Source organism: Micropterus salmoides, unplaced genomic scaffold (assembly GCF_014851395.1).
Source record: "Micropterus salmoides isolate LMB-PRFRI ecotype aquatic unplaced genomic scaffold, ASM1485139v1 Ms_hic_scaffold_10, whole genome shotgun sequence".
Taxonomy (NCBI): domain Eukaryota; kingdom Metazoa; phylum Chordata; class Actinopteri; order Centrarchiformes; family Centrarchidae; genus Micropterus; species Micropterus salmoides.
The window spans coordinates 21,566,099-21,586,287 of NW_024040041.1; the positions used below are offsets into that span (position 1 = coordinate 21,566,099).

The 20,189-nt window shown below is 42.1% G+C and overlaps 1 protein-coding gene across 3 annotated transcripts in view; it reads right to left on the minus strand.

The window, feature by feature from the left end:
• Positions 1 to 20,189, minus strand: part of adgrl1a (adhesion G protein-coupled receptor L1a) — a 97,533-nt gene that overhangs the window by 8,407 nt on the left and 68,937 nt on the right. For all 3 annotated transcript variants that reach the window (XM_038709924.1, XM_038709925.1, XM_038709923.1), the window contains 14 exons: positions 14,881 to 15,088; positions 14,396 to 14,660; positions 12,885 to 13,212; positions 11,147 to 11,440; positions 9,694 to 9,797; positions 8,474 to 8,659; positions 8,246 to 8,284; positions 3,822 to 4,002; positions 3,506 to 3,628; positions 2,367 to 2,575; positions 2,098 to 2,271; positions 1,308 to 1,517; positions 509 to 729; positions 128 to 194 (listed from right to left, as the gene is read on the minus strand). In XM_038709924.1, the coding sequence (XP_038565852.1) occupies positions 128 to 194; positions 509 to 729; positions 1,308 to 1,517; positions 2,098 to 2,271; positions 2,367 to 2,575; positions 3,506 to 3,628; positions 3,822 to 4,002; positions 8,246 to 8,284; positions 8,474 to 8,659; positions 9,694 to 9,797; positions 11,147 to 11,440; positions 12,885 to 13,212; positions 14,396 to 14,660; positions 14,881 to 15,088 (2,609 nt within the window). The remainder of the gene's footprint in view (positions 1 to 127; positions 195 to 508; positions 730 to 1,307; positions 1,518 to 2,097; positions 2,272 to 2,366; positions 2,576 to 3,505; positions 3,629 to 3,821; positions 4,003 to 8,245; positions 8,285 to 8,473; positions 8,660 to 9,693; positions 9,798 to 11,146; positions 11,441 to 12,884; positions 13,213 to 14,395; positions 14,661 to 14,880; positions 15,089 to 20,189) is intronic.

Consider the following 20,189-nt stretch of genomic DNA (forward strand, 5'->3'; position numbering starts at 1 on the left):
GCTCCAAAAATACTAACTTTGCACTGTTAATAAACTCACAAAGCACGCATGGTGAAATACATTTGGTTTGACTGGGTGATATCAAAATAGAGAGGGGAATAATACTGTCTGACAGTAAAGCTAATACCATAATAACAAATGAAACAGGTCCAATGAAGCTCCAGATGAAGTAGTTATCCACTCGCAGCCAGCATCTGGAGTGGCACAGAGGAGAAGAGAGAGTTAAGCGCAACAAATCTTATGAACAAACACGAACACACTCACACACTCACACACGTGTGCACGCACACAAACACACAGGCAGGCATGCACACGCTATTTCCCTGTCTCAACGGATTATCTTATGAAGCCTAATCATCAGGCTTTGGCTAAGTGTGTTCAGAAAAGCCAGTCCGCGGGGAGGTGCAAGAGCCGTTCACACAGCACTGCATATTACATTTCCAGCTGGGGGAATAGCATAATCCTACTTCTCAATCTGCAGGTGCAAAAGGCCTGTCTTCACACGTACGCTTTCTTGGTCCCATAGCTCCTGTAGTCTATGGCCGCAGAGATGCCCACCACCAGTGCGGGGAAGCAGTAGCCGCACAGATAGTAGTACTTTTTGCGGGAGTACTCGCTCTCAAAGACCTCCACCAGCATGAGATAGAGTTGCACACCCTCCAGACACATCCAGGAGAAGGCAGCCAAGAAGAAGAAATGCAGAAGGCCAGCAAAGATGGGACAGGCAATCTGAAGAAAGCAGGGAGGGAGAGAGTAGAGAGAAGAGAAGAAGAGGAGAAATGAAAATATTAAGATGAAAGAGGTGAAACTGTTTTTTAAAATTAAGGCATATAACTGAGTGAAAAACAGGACAGGAAAGAGCAGAGACACTATTGGGTAGTAGTTTTGGACATTCACAGAGGAAAAATGAAAAGCTGCCTCCTGGGTGACTGGCACTGTGCATATTATTGAGTGGTAATTTGTTACTCTGTGCAGTAAATGTTTTATAGAGTAACGTAATGACACACTGCCTCAATTTTAGTTTCACAGTCACTATTCAAAAAAGTCACTTCTGTCATACTGTAACTCTCTATGTTCTTTTCAAGTTGCAAACTAAAAAACTAACCTGATCTTGTTTGTCACTTTCATAAGGGGCATAGACGTGTCAACTGAGTTTCAAGGTGTGCAGTGCTTTTTTTTTTAAAGAGCAGTCAAAATCTAGTAATACATTTGCTTTCCAAACCCCCCCCCAAAACAAGCAAGACCCAATTCACCAGTGAAAACACAACATCCTTGGCAGGTCATAGGACATGTGGCTACAAACTCACATGGTATTCTGTCTTGTCGATGCCAATGAGGAAGAGCAGCTCTGCGATGAAGAGGTTGATGCACAGGTTCTTGTGGATGGTGTTGCGGTCGGTCTGCAGACCCCGCAGGAAGCAGAAAGTGGAGATGCAGATGGCTAGACACACTAGGGAGATGACAATCCCCACCCAGGTGATCACAAACAGGATCAGTTCATGCATTCGCCCCTGGTACTGAGATCCGGATAGTGTGACAGACGTGGGTTGAGATGGTGGACAGGAATGGGGAAGAAAGAGAGGGCAGAGGGACGAAGATACGAAGCAGAATCAGACAAACAGAGAGGGAAAAATATAGGACAAGACAGAGGAATGAGAGATGAAGAGTACAGAGATAGATGGGAGAACAGTGGAAGGAAGACACAATAGTGGGATAGATAGACAGCACGTGGGGGAGGGGAGAGAAAGAGCAAAATTGCTTTATTTAATATTTGTAAATATATGCAAGGAGCTAAAGTGTTGAGACAAGAGACAAGGCGTCCTGAAAAAAAAACATGACATTCAAATCCATGTTAATGTCAGCTAGTAGTAGCAGGACATGAATTTGTAAGCATGTGCCTCCCTGACTGTCGGAGTGAAAGAAGGAAAAGAGAAAATTCAATACAAAGAGCTTGTCAGCCTTGAGAGGGTATATTAATGTGCATGTGTGTGAGGGTGTGTGACTGGGAGTGAGCAAACGCTAATGCTCGCACGAATGAACGTCTGCATAAATTACTTCCATTTTAACAGTGTGTCTGCCACTCCCTTGTTTACTTACATCGGGCTCGTGGTGAGCCATGAGCACGGCGAAGTTGGTGAGGTGGCTGCAGGAGCACGTGGTGTGTGTGTTGTTGGTATCCAGCAGCCTGCAGCCCTGCGACGACCACTGGCCTGTCATGGAGCGCTCAGAGTAGTTCCAGAAGGAGCAATTTGGAGTGTAATAATTCTCCAACTGCGGAAAAAGAAAGGGAAGGATGATGCAAATTTTCAACGGGAGTCTATGTGTCAGAATGTAAATTAGGCACGATGTGGACTGAATTAGGCCACCTGAAGGTGTTTGAGCGTGAAGACCACTGGCTCAGTGAGAAACACTCTGCTGGACTCTTTGTTGATGGAGGCAGCTATGACATGGGAGTTGACCGCCAGGCGCTTCTTATCATGGCTTGGCCCCTCCACTTCCATCTTTACTGTGGCATTCTCAGTGGACAGGAAAGATCCCAAGTTTTTATACAGAATGAACACCACCTTGACTTGTCCTGCACATGAAGGGAGAGAAACACAAAAGGATGAAGAGAAACAGAACGTAAGACAGAGAACGCGAGAACAAGAGCGAAAAGAAAAGGAAGCAAAAACAGCAATGTTATATGAAACGGTAGGAACAGAAAAAATTATAGAGGAATAGGAGGAGGAGGAGGAGGAGGAGGAAGAAAAAAGACCAAATACAGAAATGGGGGCATAATATGGTAATGCCAGCGAGAGTGACAGAGATAGAGAGTGGGGAGTGACAGGGTGAGCGAGAGGGAGACAGAGAGAGGGAGTTAGTGAAGGTTAGAATGATGGTAAGGACCGTTTCATTTTGACTGGTGGAAGAGAGCGAGATTTAATGTGGAGGGCAATGGAACATTCATCCCTCAAGCATTCACAGATCTCTTATTATTCCATATGAATATTTCATGTGCGTTTGTTTCAATCATTCTAATCTCGTTCCCACTGCAGAGCCGAGCGGAGACAGAAAACAGAAAAGGGTATGGGAGGAGGGGCCATTGAGGGAATAGAGGAGCGATGGAGAGGGGGGTGACAGGCGAGGTGGGGAGGGAGGTTAGAAACAAGGGAGATGAGAGAGGGGGATAAGATGGCGGAGAGACAGAGCAAGGGAATGGAATTGGGAAGAGAGAAGAGAGGGAGTGCTGAGATTGCGCTGTCAGACTGGAGCCGATTGTAATCTACACGCCTCCCCAGCTATTCTATTAAGACTGCTGTTAAGAAACCATCAAGAAAAGAAATTGTCTCAGCACTTTTGTTAATCTGATTAGCCTATTATTATGAACCAATAACTTAGTCAACTGCATGCAGATTGTTTTAAGCTTGCATGAAAATGCAAATGGAAACATAAGAGCTGGACTGCACAGGACTGTACAATTTTTCAGGCCCTGGGCTGAGGATGGGGTAGGATAAGGGCTGCTGACCGTTGCGGCTGTACTGTTTGATAGTGGAAGCAGAAAGCTGGATGGTGCTGTCACTGGCATAGTTCTGTGGGAAGGACAAGTCCTGCAGGTCCGCCTCTGTGTTTAGTGCATGCACCTCGAGATCTGATGGTGGAAACACAGCACACACAAAATTTTATGAATACCTCTGTACTGTCAAAGATGCAAAAAAAACAAAAAAACAACAACCAAGAGAAGTAAAGTCACAAACCGGAGTTACATTCCCACAAACAGCGGCCCAAACTGTGGTTCATCCATACATACACCATAATTAACACCATTAATACTGTTTTCTTACCAATGCTGGGCGCTCGATCAGAAAAGCGATTCCCATACATGTTGTTGGCCAGCAGAAAAGCTCCTTTTTCTAGGACATCCAGTAGCATGGTGGCAGTGTGGGCCTGCTCCGTGCTGTTCATGTCCTGCCACGACTCAAGGGCCTCAGGGCGCAGCAAGTTGTCCACTGTCTGCACCACCGCCTGGCACATGCAGGATGTGTAGCTTTCATTACTTAGAACACTTTTCGACAAGGTACACAAAATCCTGAGTAGGACCGAACAAACAAATCAGGAACTAAATGATAATTATTGAATAGCTACTATTTAGTCTGATATTCTACTGCACACCACGGATGCAAAATAACATGCTAATATTAGAGCAGTAATCATTAGTTATTAGTTTTGTGTCATTTTGAACACAATTCTAAACCAGATTCACAGATATCTAGTAACTAATCATATGACACTGGTCCTTACAGTCTGTTCACAACTTTCAGGAAGTACAATTAGCTATTAATTAGCTAAATGTAATTCAGTGTAATTCAGTAATTATCAGTTAGTTTCTTTATTACATTTCTTTATTACCCGTACCTTGATAATTACTCGTTTTCTGTACCTATTATTAAGTGTAAACATATTTCCTAACCACTAAGACGTACAAAGTAATTTCTCTGTAATTTCCTAGAACCCCACCACTCTCCTGCACTACATGTATTACTATGCTATGCCAGACATATTACCATTCTATTTCACACTTTCACGCAATTCATTTAATGGCAATTTTGATGGTTGTATCAGCTATCCAATTTATTGGAGTCGGTTGCTTGATGAATCATGTAATTCTCTTGCTTAGGCCTTTCAAAATGAAGGATTGACTGGTACACGGAATATGATAACAATGATGAATTTAGCATCAGAATGCCCCCCATCCGCTACACTAAAGATAGAGGGTGTTTTGGTTTACCCTCTGAAGAGTGTGGGTATGCTGAGCTAACTTGCAGTGAGTGACCAAAAAATAATGGTCAGTTACATACTACACAGTAGCCTTTGCATTAATCTTGCATCAACAGAGATCAGAAGATGTGGTGTCATATTACAGTATGCTGCAGACAGGTCAAGACACACAAAAGACTGTGTGCTGCAGAGTGCCGCATTTCATCATTACAGAGAAGCATACACAAGGCCTTTTCATGATATTATGTTACAGCTTTCTCAGAACCAGAGATATTGCACAAATATTGAAAAAAGCACAGAAGGGTGTAGCAACAGAAACGGTTGCCTTTCCTACTATCATCAAATTACATTTTCTCAGAGCCACAGAAATTGTCCCTTATTGTGCAACACAATGAGGCCAATGCCAGTTTTACAGTTAGGCTCTGTAACAGTCCAAAAAAGCTAAATGTGTGTCAAAGACAGATGACTTCCACAGTAACTGCACCCATATTTCAAAGATATGTACACCATGAGTCAGAGGTGGGAGTAAATCACACATCCAAGTCACAAGCAAGTCTCAAGTTACTGTTAAAGTCAAGCCAAGTCATTGCTTGGGTCAAGCAAGTCATAAGTCAAGTCTGTTTAACCAGTTTAAGAGAGGTGGCAATTCAACTGTATGATCATTTTGGAAGATGTAGTGAGTATTTCTGTTCTTACAATATTAAACTATACACAAAGGTGTTTCTATTATTTAGTCTACTATTGGCTTCACTGATTATTGAAATGGGGTAGAAAAATAGAGTAATAGAAACATGTGTCAGTAACGGTAACCTCTTACCATTCCTGTAAAATTTGTTTGAAACGCCTATTTAAGGCATATCCAAAGTTAATTGAATGCAGTTCTTGAACCATTTGGAGTGAATGCATGGGGCTAATGTGAAAGATAACATTCTCAAGTGTCTAACCCAAAAGTCAGAATCACTCTAAGTGCTACTGGAATTGATGAATATAAGTTTAAACACACTAAAAGTAATATATTTTTCGTTTCCATGCAGACAACTATAGCTGGGATTTATTATCTGGAAAACACTGTGTAACATAAAGCCTTACCTAGTCCAATTTGAAATTTTATACCAATACCACGAAAATGAATATACAGGTTTATACAGGTTTTTCTAAGGGTAAGCTTATTTTTTCAAAAACAGCACCGCCCCTTGGCGGCAAGCGGCTGCTGCTGCATCACTCCGTAGCTTGACGCAGATGTGTTTTTTTGCTGGTAGATCATGAACTTCCTACTTAAAGCTGGATATTGTTATTTTCAGAATTGTATTGGGTACAAGAAGTGCCAGTCATCGGCACAATTGGTTGCAATTGGCTCGGCCTACCCAACAAATAATAGCGGCTTGTCCTTCCTTACAGCGCGGGCTCTCGTTGGCTGCTGTAGGCTGTGTAGGGGGCATGTGAGCTCAGAATTGGGTCGAATTAGCTGTCTGTCGAAAGGTCAGAGTTCAGTGGCTAATTTGAATACAAGATATGGCATTTGTTTACATCCAAATCGGAGTTACCGAGTTATTACGGTTATGACATACTAGCCAAGTCTAGGCAAATATGAAACGATGCAGCAGCAGTCCCTGGGGATTTATTGATGGAATAATGTGTTTTGGACTAAATATTTTTACTGGATTGGATCGTCTGGACCTTTGACAACATAACAAGACCATTTTTGTTGGAATATAATCGATCGGTGGATTATTATGAGGCTTCAAAGTGAGTCGCGTCAGTTTTGATTGTACTGCTTGGTCTGACAGAGGCGCTGATTGTACCCGCTGTGGTGATTGTGTCTTGAAATGGTTTGTATTGGTCGAATCAGAGGATTTTAGCTTTCAAACGGTGGATCATATAACAGTAGTGGGCACATAACTAGAGCTGTCATCGGGACCTGTTACCACTAGGAATGTTAAGAGGTTTTCACATAAAATTAACGTAACAACAGCACCAAACGGCAGCCAAACAATTGGGTGTAGCTTAAACTTAACGCTAGCTTTGGATGCGTTCGACCAGCCTATACGTTAGCTAAAAAGCCAATCACGTAACGTAACGTACCTTTCTTTATAGGTTCTGTAGAGGCGGATGAAGTTGGATGTTAGGTGGTAGTGTCACTGATTTTTGAGCTGCAGACCTTGCACACCGTTGTTCATTTCTTCCTACCGTCATAAACATAATCCTTGAATGTCTGTGTTGTACTACACGTGATGGTCTTTTTCTACCCCGCTGGTTATGGAGATCTGGATTGATTTATGCGCAAATGTTGGAATGAGCGAATGCAAGTATTTATTTAAAAAAACAAGTCACTTTCAAGTCATCTGTCTCAAGTCTAAGTCAAGTCTCAAGTCATGAACACCAAGTCAAAGTCAAGTTGAGTCTTTTGTCTGTTCTAGTCAAGCAAGTCTCAATTATTAATTTGCGACTTCAAGTCATGTCAGTCGAGTCCCACACCTCTGCCATGAGCAATAGAAAAACTGCAAATGAGCTTTTACTGCTCCAGGAAATACTACACCAACATTTAAATATTGTATATGATGTCTGCCAGGAGTTACACCAAAACTTACTCACACTGCTCTTCAGCACAAACCAGAAATTCTGTAAGTGATGATTCCAAAGGCAATATAAATCATTATACAGAGCACTGAGCCAAAGGAATCTCATTCACAAACCCAGTGCACTCAAGGATTTATCTCCCCAGTTATTCTAAGTCACACAGCAGTCCCACTCCACAGGCAGGACTGGTCTGTCATATACACTGAATACACAATTTTTTTTTTAAATTAAGAATGTAACTTGGAGACATAAAGCCGATCAATGACTCTGACCCAGAACAGGGGGGCCCCTCCCCAATGGATAGATCATGTCAAGCCAATCATTAACTCTGTTGGTGACAGGGTGAGCGCTGGAATCTCTGACTGCATCACCCAAAGAGAGGACAGAAAGAGAGAGGAGCGTGCATGTGTCCGCATAGAGTGCCGGTGTAATGGCGGTCAGGAGAACTAAGAGAGAGGAAGTGAGAGAGAGGTTGACCCTCTCAATGGAACTTAATTTCACCGGCAGAGTAATCACAAGGATAAAACAGTCAGGTCATTTATAGGCAGCAACTCATGATGCATCCAGCAACAGGTCGGCATGCACTTCCATCAACAAACAGCAGGCGCCATGCATGGATTCTTAATGAATATCTGACAAGGCGGCCTGCATCAACCTATCAAAATGTACCAACTATAAAATATATTTAAAAATTAAAGTGGAAAAACTCTCTTTATTGTGGTAGTACAATATCAAAAGTCGTGTCACACATATATATATATATATATATATATATATATATATATGTGTGTATGTATGTATATATACAGTAGTTTTATTTTTATTGTTCTCCAGGCAAAGTAAGGAGGGCCCCCAAAGAAAATCTTGCCTAGAGCCCGGCAGATAAAGCCGGCAGATAAAAGAGAAAAGCTACCTGGATGTAGGCTCGACAGGTCCGCTCTCTCTTCTGGAGCTGTAAGGGAGAAAACAAAGCCTGGAATTAAACAGCTAAAAAAAAACAACTAAATTAAAAATTCACTCATCCTTGCATGTGCACTAGGGGGCTATTCACATTAACCCTAGTATCCTTTCCTAATGCTTGAATTAAATATAGGCGAGGGCATGTGTATACTTATTTACGTGTGTTTACACGTTCTTTTACCTTGTTGTAGTTTCGTGCGGCTGACTCCTTGTTTCCAGGCCTCAGGGCCTGAAGCTGGGCGTCCAGTATGTCCAGCAGCTGCTCAATCAGTCGCACGGACGAGCTCACGTCTCCAGCCTGGATCCGACCACGTGTGTGGTTCACCAGCTCTCCAGCTATGTTGGCAGCATTCTCGCCGCTCTTTATCTGCACATGTACACACACAAACACATACATGTTTACACACAGTGATAGTATAAGGATGATAAAACAGATCTGCTTTAATTAGTTGAGTTATCTTCAAAGCGGTCAGAAAACTCAGTCTGTTAAATGTTTACATGCACACTAACATTACAAGAAACCACATGTTTTGAGTTAGTTTAAACAATAACAAAGATGCATGCTGTTTGTTCAGCTTTCCCCAGACCCCCTCCAAAAAAAGGCTCTTTATTTTCAGCCGCTCTCGCATCATTGTAAACAAAGATGGACCTCAAAGACCACATTGTGAGGTTTTTATTCTCCTTGGTGCAGTTTCAATTGCAAATCACACCCTTAACAACCAGTTTGCAATTGCAATTGATTTTTGCCAAAAGGAGAAGGTATAATGGACTCTTCCGACGATGTTACTTTTCAACATGATGCTACTTTCCCTTCTAGGCACATGCACACACTTTAAGAAAGCCTTTAAGAAAGGGTATGCATGGCTACATAGTCAGGGTTCTCTCCGGCAAAAATGAAGCTGTGTTAACCAGTTTTGCTTTTTTATTCAAATTTAAATGGACTTTTATGAAATTTGATTACTGACAAAATTGGGGATTGATCCGATTATTAGAGTGTACATAGTAACACAGTTGGGCAATTTAAATAGCAGTGAGTTAAGTTAAAATCATTGTTCACCTAGAGACCATGATGTTTAGCTACAGCACAGGTATTAAGCATTTAATAGACTATGATGGAGAAATTGAATTGGTGGTTTAGTACTTGCAAGCTGTACTGCCTGATTTTTAAAAATCATTTCACCTAGCTGTAATTTAAAGTATATTAGTGAAAAAAGAGAGTTAATTAAGTATCAGGAGCAGATTCCTTGTAATGAAGGGCCAGTTGAAATTAGTCTATATTTTAATCAGGCCAGCCTTGGAGATATGTTAATGTATGCGGAGGTGGACAGGGAGGATGGTCGGGGCAGTGGGGCAGAGGAAGAGGACAGACCCATGGCCATGGGGTCCGGCTCCAGGTCTCACCTTCTGGGCCACCTGGTTGACCCATGGGGAGGTGCAGTTACTCAGGTCAGGACCCCGCGGGTTCCACGTGACCTGCTCAGCCAAGCACTGGAACGAAGCGATGCCTGGAGGCGAGGGGGGGGAGTAATGGAGAGATAATAAGCGTTAGAAATCTGCAATTAAAGGGGAAAGTGTGGAAGACAGGGATGAGCACAAAAAAATGCGATATACGTTTTTTTCTTACTCAAGAAAAATGGAATGAAATTAAATTTAAAAATGTAATACTCAAACTGTTTGAAGATGAGGGGAAATAAGGAGGGAGGTGGTAGAGTAAAAGGTCTGAGAGAAAATGAGTCAGAAGTGGAAAAGGTTAAATAATGGAGTGTAGGGCAGAGAGAAAGTGAGGGAAGAGAAAGGGAGGAAGAAGATGACAGAAACAGGCTTTCAAGCTCAAAAAGGAACTGTTTAAAAGGAACATGTGCAGGCGTACTGCAAAACATTTTCTGCGCACAGACACACACCAAAGACATCAGACATGATCCCTCACTGTCAAATAAAAACACCTGAAGGGAAGCACCTTACACCAATCCTCATTTCCAGCTAGGCTTTTCTGTTTAGTTACGAAGGGTTCACAGAAAGGACACCACGCTGGTGTCTATCTGCTGCTAACACAAATAACCAACGTCAAGTCACAAAGACAAGGCAGAGAAAAGAGAAGAGAGACCACGGAGAGAGAGAGAATAGATAGAAGCAGAATGGAGGAGCAGAGACGACAATGCAGCAATGCTTCACAGTTGACGAACGATCAGAGCAGATGTGGCGTTGCATTTCATACCCCCCTTTTTCTCTCTCACCCACTGATTTTTTTCTCCCCTCTCCCGCTTTTCTCTACATTCTCTTCCATCGACCACAGATTGGGTTTGAGAGCTCTGCCAAGACGCGGCAATTAAGCCAGCTGCTAATTTAATGTTACTGCTGTTTTCACAGAGAGAACATACAGAAACAGTGAAAGGCGTTGGAGAGGAACATGGAGGTAGATGTCTTTTTTTCTGTGACTAAAGAGGGCTTTCTGATGGCTGCATGTTTAGAGGTATAGAAGCTAGAATGAAGGGAGGTGAAGCCTGTGTTGTCTAGCCTTTCATTTCATTATTCACCACTTTCAATCAGCTCTGTTTCTGTAGGAGATGAGCCTTTCATTTGTGGAGGACAGGCTTTCATCTGTGAGTCCTCGGGGACTATGCCTGCTGGTGGGACCAGCACAGGGACAGAAGAAGACAACAGCGGAAAATAACAAGTGTGAGAGCACAAACATGCTGATCACTTGGGCACATGCAGATATAGTGCATACACAAACACCCACATGCATGGAGGACATACTGCGTGAGTATACTTCAACATGAAACACTCATGATGTTTGTTTCATGGAATGGAAAAAAATGCACACATTTAAAAATACACACACAGATGTCCTCACCTAATGATCCTTTGGGACATGGGCGGTCCACTGTTTCTCCTCTCTGCGTGGTGGGCCACTGGACACCACGGACCAGCTTGGCTTCACAGACATGGAGCTCCGGGTCTTGAGGAGGGTGGGGTGGATGGCGGGTGACAGGCACCGTGGCTGTGATTGGTCGAAGATCAGGGTGCTTGTTGATGGAGCCGATTGGGCGAGAGGTGGGGACCAGAGGACGGGCGGTCGAGGGGCTGGCATTGGAGGTGAAGGGCCTTGCTGGAAGAGTGGTGGTCACTTGGGTGGTAGTCAGAGGGCCTGAGGTAACCCCAGAGTAATACAGGGAGAAGAAAAGACTGTTATAGAAGGATGTAAGGGATTTGTTAAAGAGCGGCAAAACCTGACAGCAAAAGCCAAAAAAAAGATCAAGAGAGTGAAGGACACATGCATATGAATGCACAATGTCTCTCAGAAGTTGAGTTCAAAAGTTAGCCTGACAATAATTGGGGTGACAAATACTTTTTTGAGCCTCTCAAAGCCTGCTCTCCAGAGAGACGAGGAGAAGCAGGGGAGGAGATGGAGAGAAAGCATCAACGGCAAGTCAGGAAGAGGTAAATAATTGATCAAATGTATCAGAGAAGTCACCATCACTAACAACCAAACCTAATGCGAAGATAAAAGCAACACATCACAACTACAAAATCCTAAATGATCAAACACAGAGTCAGCACGCAACTCTGTGAGTGCCGTCGACCTTGTGTCTCTGCCACTACTCTCTCTGGGCCTAATCCGAGCTTCATACAGGCCTTTATGTGGCTTGGATTTACAATACATCCAAACCTCCCTCTCATATTGATGGACTGCCAAAATGCAGTATGGTGTTCTCATTTCATCCCCCCACCTTATCATTTCAAAATGACTTCTTCATTATCCATGACACAGAGAAGTTGATATGAAGTGCTATAGCAGTCCTACCTCATATGCTGCTCTTTTACTGCAACTATGGCTGGGGATATGATTGAATGATTTGATATCTGAGGCACAAACATCAGATAAGAAACAGTCACAAGCATATTCTGCATTGGCTGTTTGGAGTGTTCCCTGATCAAGCAAAACAGCATCTTTCACCAAATCAAACAAACACAGGTTCTTATTCATAATTTTATGTTCCACGAATATAAAATAATCATAAGAGAAATGTAGACATTGCAAGTACATAAGATATTTTATCACAAATTTCCTCTGGATGAAAACAGTGTGAAGCCTAGAAAGTAGGCTATCCTCCTAATATTTCTACTCTAATAATTCTGTAGTGTCTGAGTCAAGAACACAGGTTTTTACTTTTTTTGAAGAGTCAAGAGTCTATACTACAATGGAAACTTAATATTAACAATCAGAAGAATTTTACAACTTTGTCAGATATTACTTAGCATTATACTGTCCAATAGCAATTCTCGATTTAAAAATATTTTATGAATAAATTAATGTAACCATAATACCTTATTACCTAACTAACCTATTAACCTAACTATTACCTAGCTAACTTGTCTGCCTTATTAGTAATTTCAGCTTGAGCTCTGCAAGGACTAAAATGCCTCCATCTCAAGTATAATTGGGGGAAATATAAGCATACTTTTTTGTGATAACCTTTACGTTTCCACCAATTTACAAAAAAAAAAAATTCCCAGAAAGCATGCCACAAGCCTACTTGCTCCTCTCACACACTGTGTTTCCATGTGCTTTCTGTGGGTTTAGTCCTTACTTGTAGTGGGGTCTGGTGGTCCAAACTCCAGCGGGTAGCGCAAAACATTATAGTTGTTCCAGACATAAAGCTGGTTGTCTCGAGGGTTGTAGTCCACAGAAGAAATATACTGATAGGGGTTGGGGAAAGGGATGTTGACAGGCTCCTCGCGGGCATGGTTGGTATTGTAGGCATACATCACCAGGTCGCCGCCTGCTTCGCTGTCATCGTCCTGGTAGACAGACCTCACTGCGTAAAGCACACCACATGCCATGAAGGCATTGGATGCCATCCTCTTATCGAAGCTGGTCTCCCAGGTGCCTTCAAAGCGCAGGGTGTAAGGGTTCACCTATGGGCAAAAAGGAAATGCAGAATTACATGCAGAATTGGTCCGAGGCATAATGTCAAAATGATCATACTGGAAAGCAGCTCAACGATTGGGAAATACATCATTAAATTCCAAAAACAAAACTACATGTTGTAATTGAGTACATCCCTGAAAGAAGTAATGATTTGACGTAACATTTCCTATACTACTCATGTTTACACAGCAGCACAAACAGTACTTTTAGATTTAAAAGCACTTGTTAAACCATTTAAAAAGTAAATAAACTCTCAAGTTTTTTAGAAGAGATATTTCTCTATGGAGATCTGCTTCTCCTCAATATACCTTCAAACTGCATGCTGAGGCATAACCCACGTGTTTGTTTCACCTTAGGAAAAATAATAAAACTACATGGAACCAAAAAAGTCTGATGATAAAAGTGATCACTTTCTTGTTTATTACTTTGTTGCTCCATTATTCTGCACTCTCATAGCTCATGCAGGATTTGATATTGTAGATGGATAGTTTAACTTATACAGTTTGAAAAACAATTTCCTGGTAAGGTCAAAGATAGTGATAATAAATGGGACCCGTCTGTCTGAACAACACATTAATTCAAACTCTGTTTGTGTGGAAACTTGCTGCCTGATTGCAGTTTTGTTTGTTAAGAAACAAAGAACCAGCTGTTGTTAAAATAGGTTCCAAAGTTCACAGTGATGGATCATGTTTAGAGTTTGTCAATGAGCAGGACAAAATAATGTGACTTTGGACAGACAGAAGACAAAACGTATGATATGTTTCAAACAGAATGCACAGTATTATTCTAAAATATTGACATGGAAATGATTAAACCTAACAATGCTGCATTTTTATGATTGTAAGTCATGCCATCATACAATAATTAAAGCCAGAAAGAAACTGGTTGTGGTGCACCTACCAAACAAATCAAATATTTACCTTACTAGTGAGGATTAGGTTTTGATATGATGGGATACGAAATTAGGGCTAACCTTTTAAACTGATTTTTATGTGACTCTTATTCTTGGCCTGTATCTCATTTGTCAGTGCACTTGTGTAATCTCAATAGTAAGTCATTCATGTGTGACATACGACCTTTGCCTGACTACTCTGATGAGATTCTGTTATAATCCACTCCTTCATTTATAATCCACATCTCATCCCCTTCTGTGCAACGCTGCTCTCCCACCTGGCTGACCACTAGTCGTCCATTGTTTGCCTCAGTGGCGTAGATCACCCAGAGGCCGTTCTCATCCACAGCTAGGTCAATGTCCGATTTCCCTCCCCAGCGATAGGGCGAGGTGTCATGGTAGTTGGCGTTTGTGATAATGGCCTCGCCGCTTTTGATGCGCGTCCGTAGGTCATACTTGACTATATTTCGTGTTCGTTCTTTGTTGTAAAATACTGCACCATCGTACACAACAAACCCCGTGCCGTCAACTCTGTTGGGCAACCTGTTGAGAGAGAATCACATGAGTGGTACAGAAATCCAGGAGAACAAGTCAATTCATCAACTCTTCATGACACAATCCTACAAGATAGCCTTACTGTGAGCAAGCTGACACCCCCGTGGGACCATTCTGCTATCACCATCCATTTCCACATCAAAAACCAATAAATCAATAAAGCAGCAGATGCTATTTGATCATCCAGGACAGTGGGAGGCGCCCTTACTTGTAGGTGGTGGTGGCTCGGTTCTGTTTGAAGTCTTCCCAGGAGGCATACTCATACAGCATGTCTGTTCGATAAGGGGTCCAGGGCATGACGTACAGACGGTCTCCAGACTGCAGTGGGTCCTTACACCACGCCCCTGCCTGGTGCTCCGCCTCCTGCAGAGAGCTGGCCGCCTGCACCCGCAGCAGAGTTCCAGGACACACAAAGACTGGCACAGAGACAGCGTGTTGGAGCAGAGAGGAGGAGAAGAAGGCAAAAAGGAAGAGATAGAAAATGAAAACGAAGCATTGTAAAAATGAAAGATATCATGGAGATGGCAGGGGAGGGAGAGAGGAAATGGCAAAGGGCCAAAGTACATGGAATATAGAACAGGAGAGAGACATGAGGGGACAGAAGAAAAATGTGAGTAGATAAAAGTAAGTTGAGAATTGAAAAAGGAGACAAAGAGTTGGAGAATGGGAGAAGGGGAGAGGGGGAGGAGGTGAGGTGCAATATCAGATTTAAAATGAAGGAACATATAAAAGCTCATTTGTAGAACATCAGCATTGTGGTCGGAAAGCGTCTGGATATGATAAATGGGAGATTTCTGGCTGCCACCGCGGCTTAGATGTAGTCTCTAATCTAATTTATATTGGCCTACTTTTTATTTGATTGTGCATTTTCTATTTCAAAGACCTCTGCTTCTCTACCCTGTTACTGGGTGGTAAAACAGTAATTGTGGAGCTTGTTTTATTAGGACCCAAATTTGGCTCTCAGTCAAGAGTAATGCCTCAAAGAAAAAAAGCATCCTGGGGATGTGAGGTTGGCCAGGCCTCCCCTTCCTGCAACTCAGCTTCACACACCCACATGCATTTCGCACATACAAATAAAAACACAAACAGTCCCTAATCCAAACGAAATCCAAAAGATGCACACACAAAAATATGTGGGAACCCTTACACACAATCCGTATACCAAACAAGCACACAGAGGATGTCTAGTTTAGGCAGGTGGAGATCATCCACTGGGGATTGGTGTAAATTGGCTGGCTGACGCACTGTGTCCCTGCCTGACAGGGAGAGTGCCCTGGGACCACCAGGCGTGTCAGGTGATCTATGAGGAAAGCTACTGGCATCATCACCACTCTGACATCACGGGGGTACCGGCGACAGAGAGAAAGAGCAAGAGAGGGTGAGTGAGAGAGTTGGAAGTGCTACACGATAAAACAGTAGAGGAGTCCCCATGTCTCCTCTGCCAGCTTATTTATGTGGCTCTCTGGCTTGGGGTTGCGACAGAACCAGGCACCTGCTGGTCACCTCATGATTGAATGCATCTCTGAACTAATTGGACACTGCAGGGGCATTTGGACACAGATGACATATAGCACACATGGATGCACAGACAAACACACACACACACACACACACACACACACACACACACACACACACCAGTACACAGGAAAATAGTACATGACATGCATGCACACACCAACACGCATTCATACACTGTCACACAGTGACTCTTAGATTGATGGATCAGAATAGGCTCAAACTGTCTTGAATATTGCATGGTGTCTGGAGCAGGAGGAGAATCATAACAGAGATGGAAGAGTTACTTCAGGCTTTTGGAAATTCAGCTTTCCCTTTTTGCTGTGTGTCGTGCTGTTGTTGACAGTGGCTGGTGAACTGTGATGCTGGGCCACTTAGGAATTAGCCTATTCTGTCTGAGGGGGTCCAACAGGGATTGAGACTGGCAACAAAACAGGAATCTAATCAAGCACATGCATAAACAAACACTCTGAATGCTCTTCACAGGGAGGAGGCTTGTCATGCTCCATTGTCGAACCAAAATGCTCCCTCGAAAGCCTGAGGTGTTTGCTTTGCAAATATGAACGTGGGTGACTGAAATATGCAAAACAATGTTCAGAGCAATGGTTAAATCTGGCACTTTCAGACAGCTGAACAATGAATTTCTTGACTAACATCCATGCCATCTCTCCCTCACACCACAATCAAATGGCATTTTTATCAATCCAGACACAACATGAGCGCTCCAAAATATTTCAAATAAAGGCTGTAAAGAGTGAGGTGTTATTGGAGTAGAAAGCTATAGAGTGGAAAAAACAACCACTAAAAGTAGGACACTGCCTCAAAAGTACAATGCTACTGTAAATGGAGAAATAAACAGCATGCAGAAAGCATTGCAGTGGCTCTGCATGTAGGTGACCCATACACAAAGCCAGGAACACTCTGCCTCATGGTAGAATAAAGGACAAAGAAACACAAACAGGCAAGCCTCTTCTGTGCAGTCACAAAAAGGATGGCCAACCTGAAAAGTAAGTATTAATGTGGACGCTAGCATCCAACTCAAAAACCATGATACAGTGAAACTGATACGCATTACAATAGCCTACAGTAAAGGCCAGAGCAAATCTGTAATGCAGCTATTCTACGGAACAATTTGCTTCATGGTCACTTAAAGCACATCAATCATAAATACAAAAACAGGATGCCTTAATGAGAGCAAACCACAACTAGTTTGGATTCCACTGGCAGCTACATATAGCCAGTATGACACAAAAGCATCCATATGTGTTGGAGTGCCACTTGACTGAACATATGGCTGATGACTGGAATTTATAATGTAGATGGTATAATGTAGAAGGACAGTCTAAAAGACACGTCTCTAAATTGTGATATTACTGGGTTCATGCTGTGGGTTAAGTGTGTGAACATATAAACACGGTGGTGCATGATTCACTTTTGCTGGTGTTGTATTTATCAATTTGTAGAGGTGTGACCCCAGTGTTTCCCCTAGGATGGAGTTGTAGCTGCGGAGGTGAAGCGATTTTTTTTTGTGTGCGTAGTGCGTAGTATGTCTGAATAGAAAACCCCAACATAACATGTCTCAGCAACATTGCTCTTTTGTCCATGAGCAGGCGTTGCACATTACAATAGTTTTTCCATAGGTTTTTGTGAGCTTTAGAGGAATGTCTTGGTGGTGGCTTGGGGGTTCTCCCCCAAGAAAATTTTAAGTTTTCCAATGAAAAATATGGAATTCACATCATATTGGGCCATTATTTTCACCATACCTCTGAACAAATAGTTGGAAAAGCTAGAGCAGATAATAAATAAACAACACCCAAAGTCTACTGGGGAGGAACTACAACCATTAGATTTGTAGAAAGTAATTTGGTTGGTTCTGTTGCTCCACAGTGATTTTACATTTATGGCACAGCATGTTTTGGGCATCACCCCCTAAGCCTTAACGGCAGGAAAACCCTGTTAATATCACCTGAGAATCATTATAGGTAGGATTGTTCATATTTGCCTTTTGAGTCTTCATTTTAAAGCTTTTGACATTTATCTGTAGACATTAATATAAACAAATAGGCAACATGAGAAACTTCTTCCCTTCTGAGGTGAATTTTATTTGCACATTAAAATCCAAAAAGAAAGTCTCCTCATTAGCTTAAAAGGACTTGTTTGCATAACTAATTAGCTTTACTAACGTCAGCTCCTCCAGTAACCACAGTCCTTTCTTTTCCCAATAACCACTTTTTCAGACTCATCTGACACCTGAAAAATAATTTAGGATGAACCAGTCTGTCCAGGACAGAGCTGTAGGCTACACCAGTTTAGTCTAAGTTTGTACCTGCTGTTCTCAACATTGGACAAGTAGGTAGTAATACAATACAGCTAGTTACTCTATAAATTGAGCTAATGTTAAGTTACATAGCAGCCAAAAGACGTAGCCTACTGTATAAGCTTTCCTGGTCAGCTTTGCAGTCTGGGGGGTAGATGTTATCTAACTTAGCGCAAAGGGGCTTCACTTTTCCAGCAGTTGGGGAAACAACAGACTGGTCTTGAGAAGCTAACACACCGTAACTGACATCGTACATTTACTGCCAGAATATTTTTCTCCACTCACGTTCACCGTCACTTTCTGCCGGTCGGGCAATGAAAGACTCTACGCACGCCGATTCGGAGTTACAGTGCTCTTATAGGCTGAAAGCACCTGTCTCGTAGATGTCCTTTGAAGAATGAGGAGAGGAAGCGAGCCAAGCGATGAGTGTTACTATGCTCTCATATTGTGAGTGAAAATTAGTAGCGCATTGATATAATAATGATTGTGTGTGAAATTTTAGCACCACCGCTGCATATAGGAGAAGTACTGGACCCATCAAGCTAACCATTCTACCCACTCTGTTTTATGGTACCATACTGTAAACATTAACATTATATTAGTTGAATTTGTGGACACCATCCAGTGTTTCCCACAGGATTTTGGGCCTTGAACGGGCATGCCCCACATAAGAAAGTTTTGTACATTTTAAAGTTAAATGCATTAATTTGGTGCAAAATTAAGAGGCTATCTATGAAGAACTTGGTACACTTGTAAACAATGTTGTGCTCTTATAAACTATTTGATCGTAAACCTATTGTATAGCTATAAATGGTGATGAAAAAGCAACAAAAGTCAACAAATTTATTTAATGTTTTCCCCAAAACCCTGAATCAAAGAATAGAAGACAGAATATGTAACTTCCACAACATTTTATTGTTGTTTTTTACTTATATTGGACACATGTAATATGTTTTATACTTTCTGTGAATATAATCCAATTAATCTTATTTCCATGCTTTATAGACACCTTATTTTGAAAACCGGGCGTTGTGTGTATCCTCACGTCCTAAATTCATTAAGTCCAACCCGAGCCCAAATTTGTTAAATAATGTTGTATGTGGTTCTCGTATCGCGTAAAATGAAGACTTCACAGCCTCTCTTCAGGTAGGACTCTAATACTGCAATACTTGTCTTTGTAAAGAGAGACAGTGACACGATAATGTCGCTAACCTTCCTGTCAGCTCGCACTGGTCCGTTACAGTCATACTGTATAGAAGGTTACAGTGTATTTACCATAAAGGCTTTAATACGTGTGCACTCCAAATTTAGGCGCGGCTAGCTTAATCGCCTTCTCACAGACGAGTGACAGAAACAGGCCGTTAACGTTACCGTAGTTACCTCAAAAGAAAAGTGGTTGTCTCGAGTCGGATGCCAAAGTGTCTGAGCGTGCGAGTTTACGGTAGCGCGGAGCAGCGCCCACAAAAACACAATGTTAGATGTCTGTAATATATTATGAGATGTAAAAATATTTTTCGGTTCATTTAAACTATGGCGGAGCAAATTAGACTATGGCAGGCCGCCATGGTCTCGTTAAGTAATGGTAAACACTGCCATCGTTAACGGCACTTCACAATTTTAAGATCCTGTTAGACACACATTATGTCATTCATATGTATAATTTCCAAAATAAAGCTCCTGAT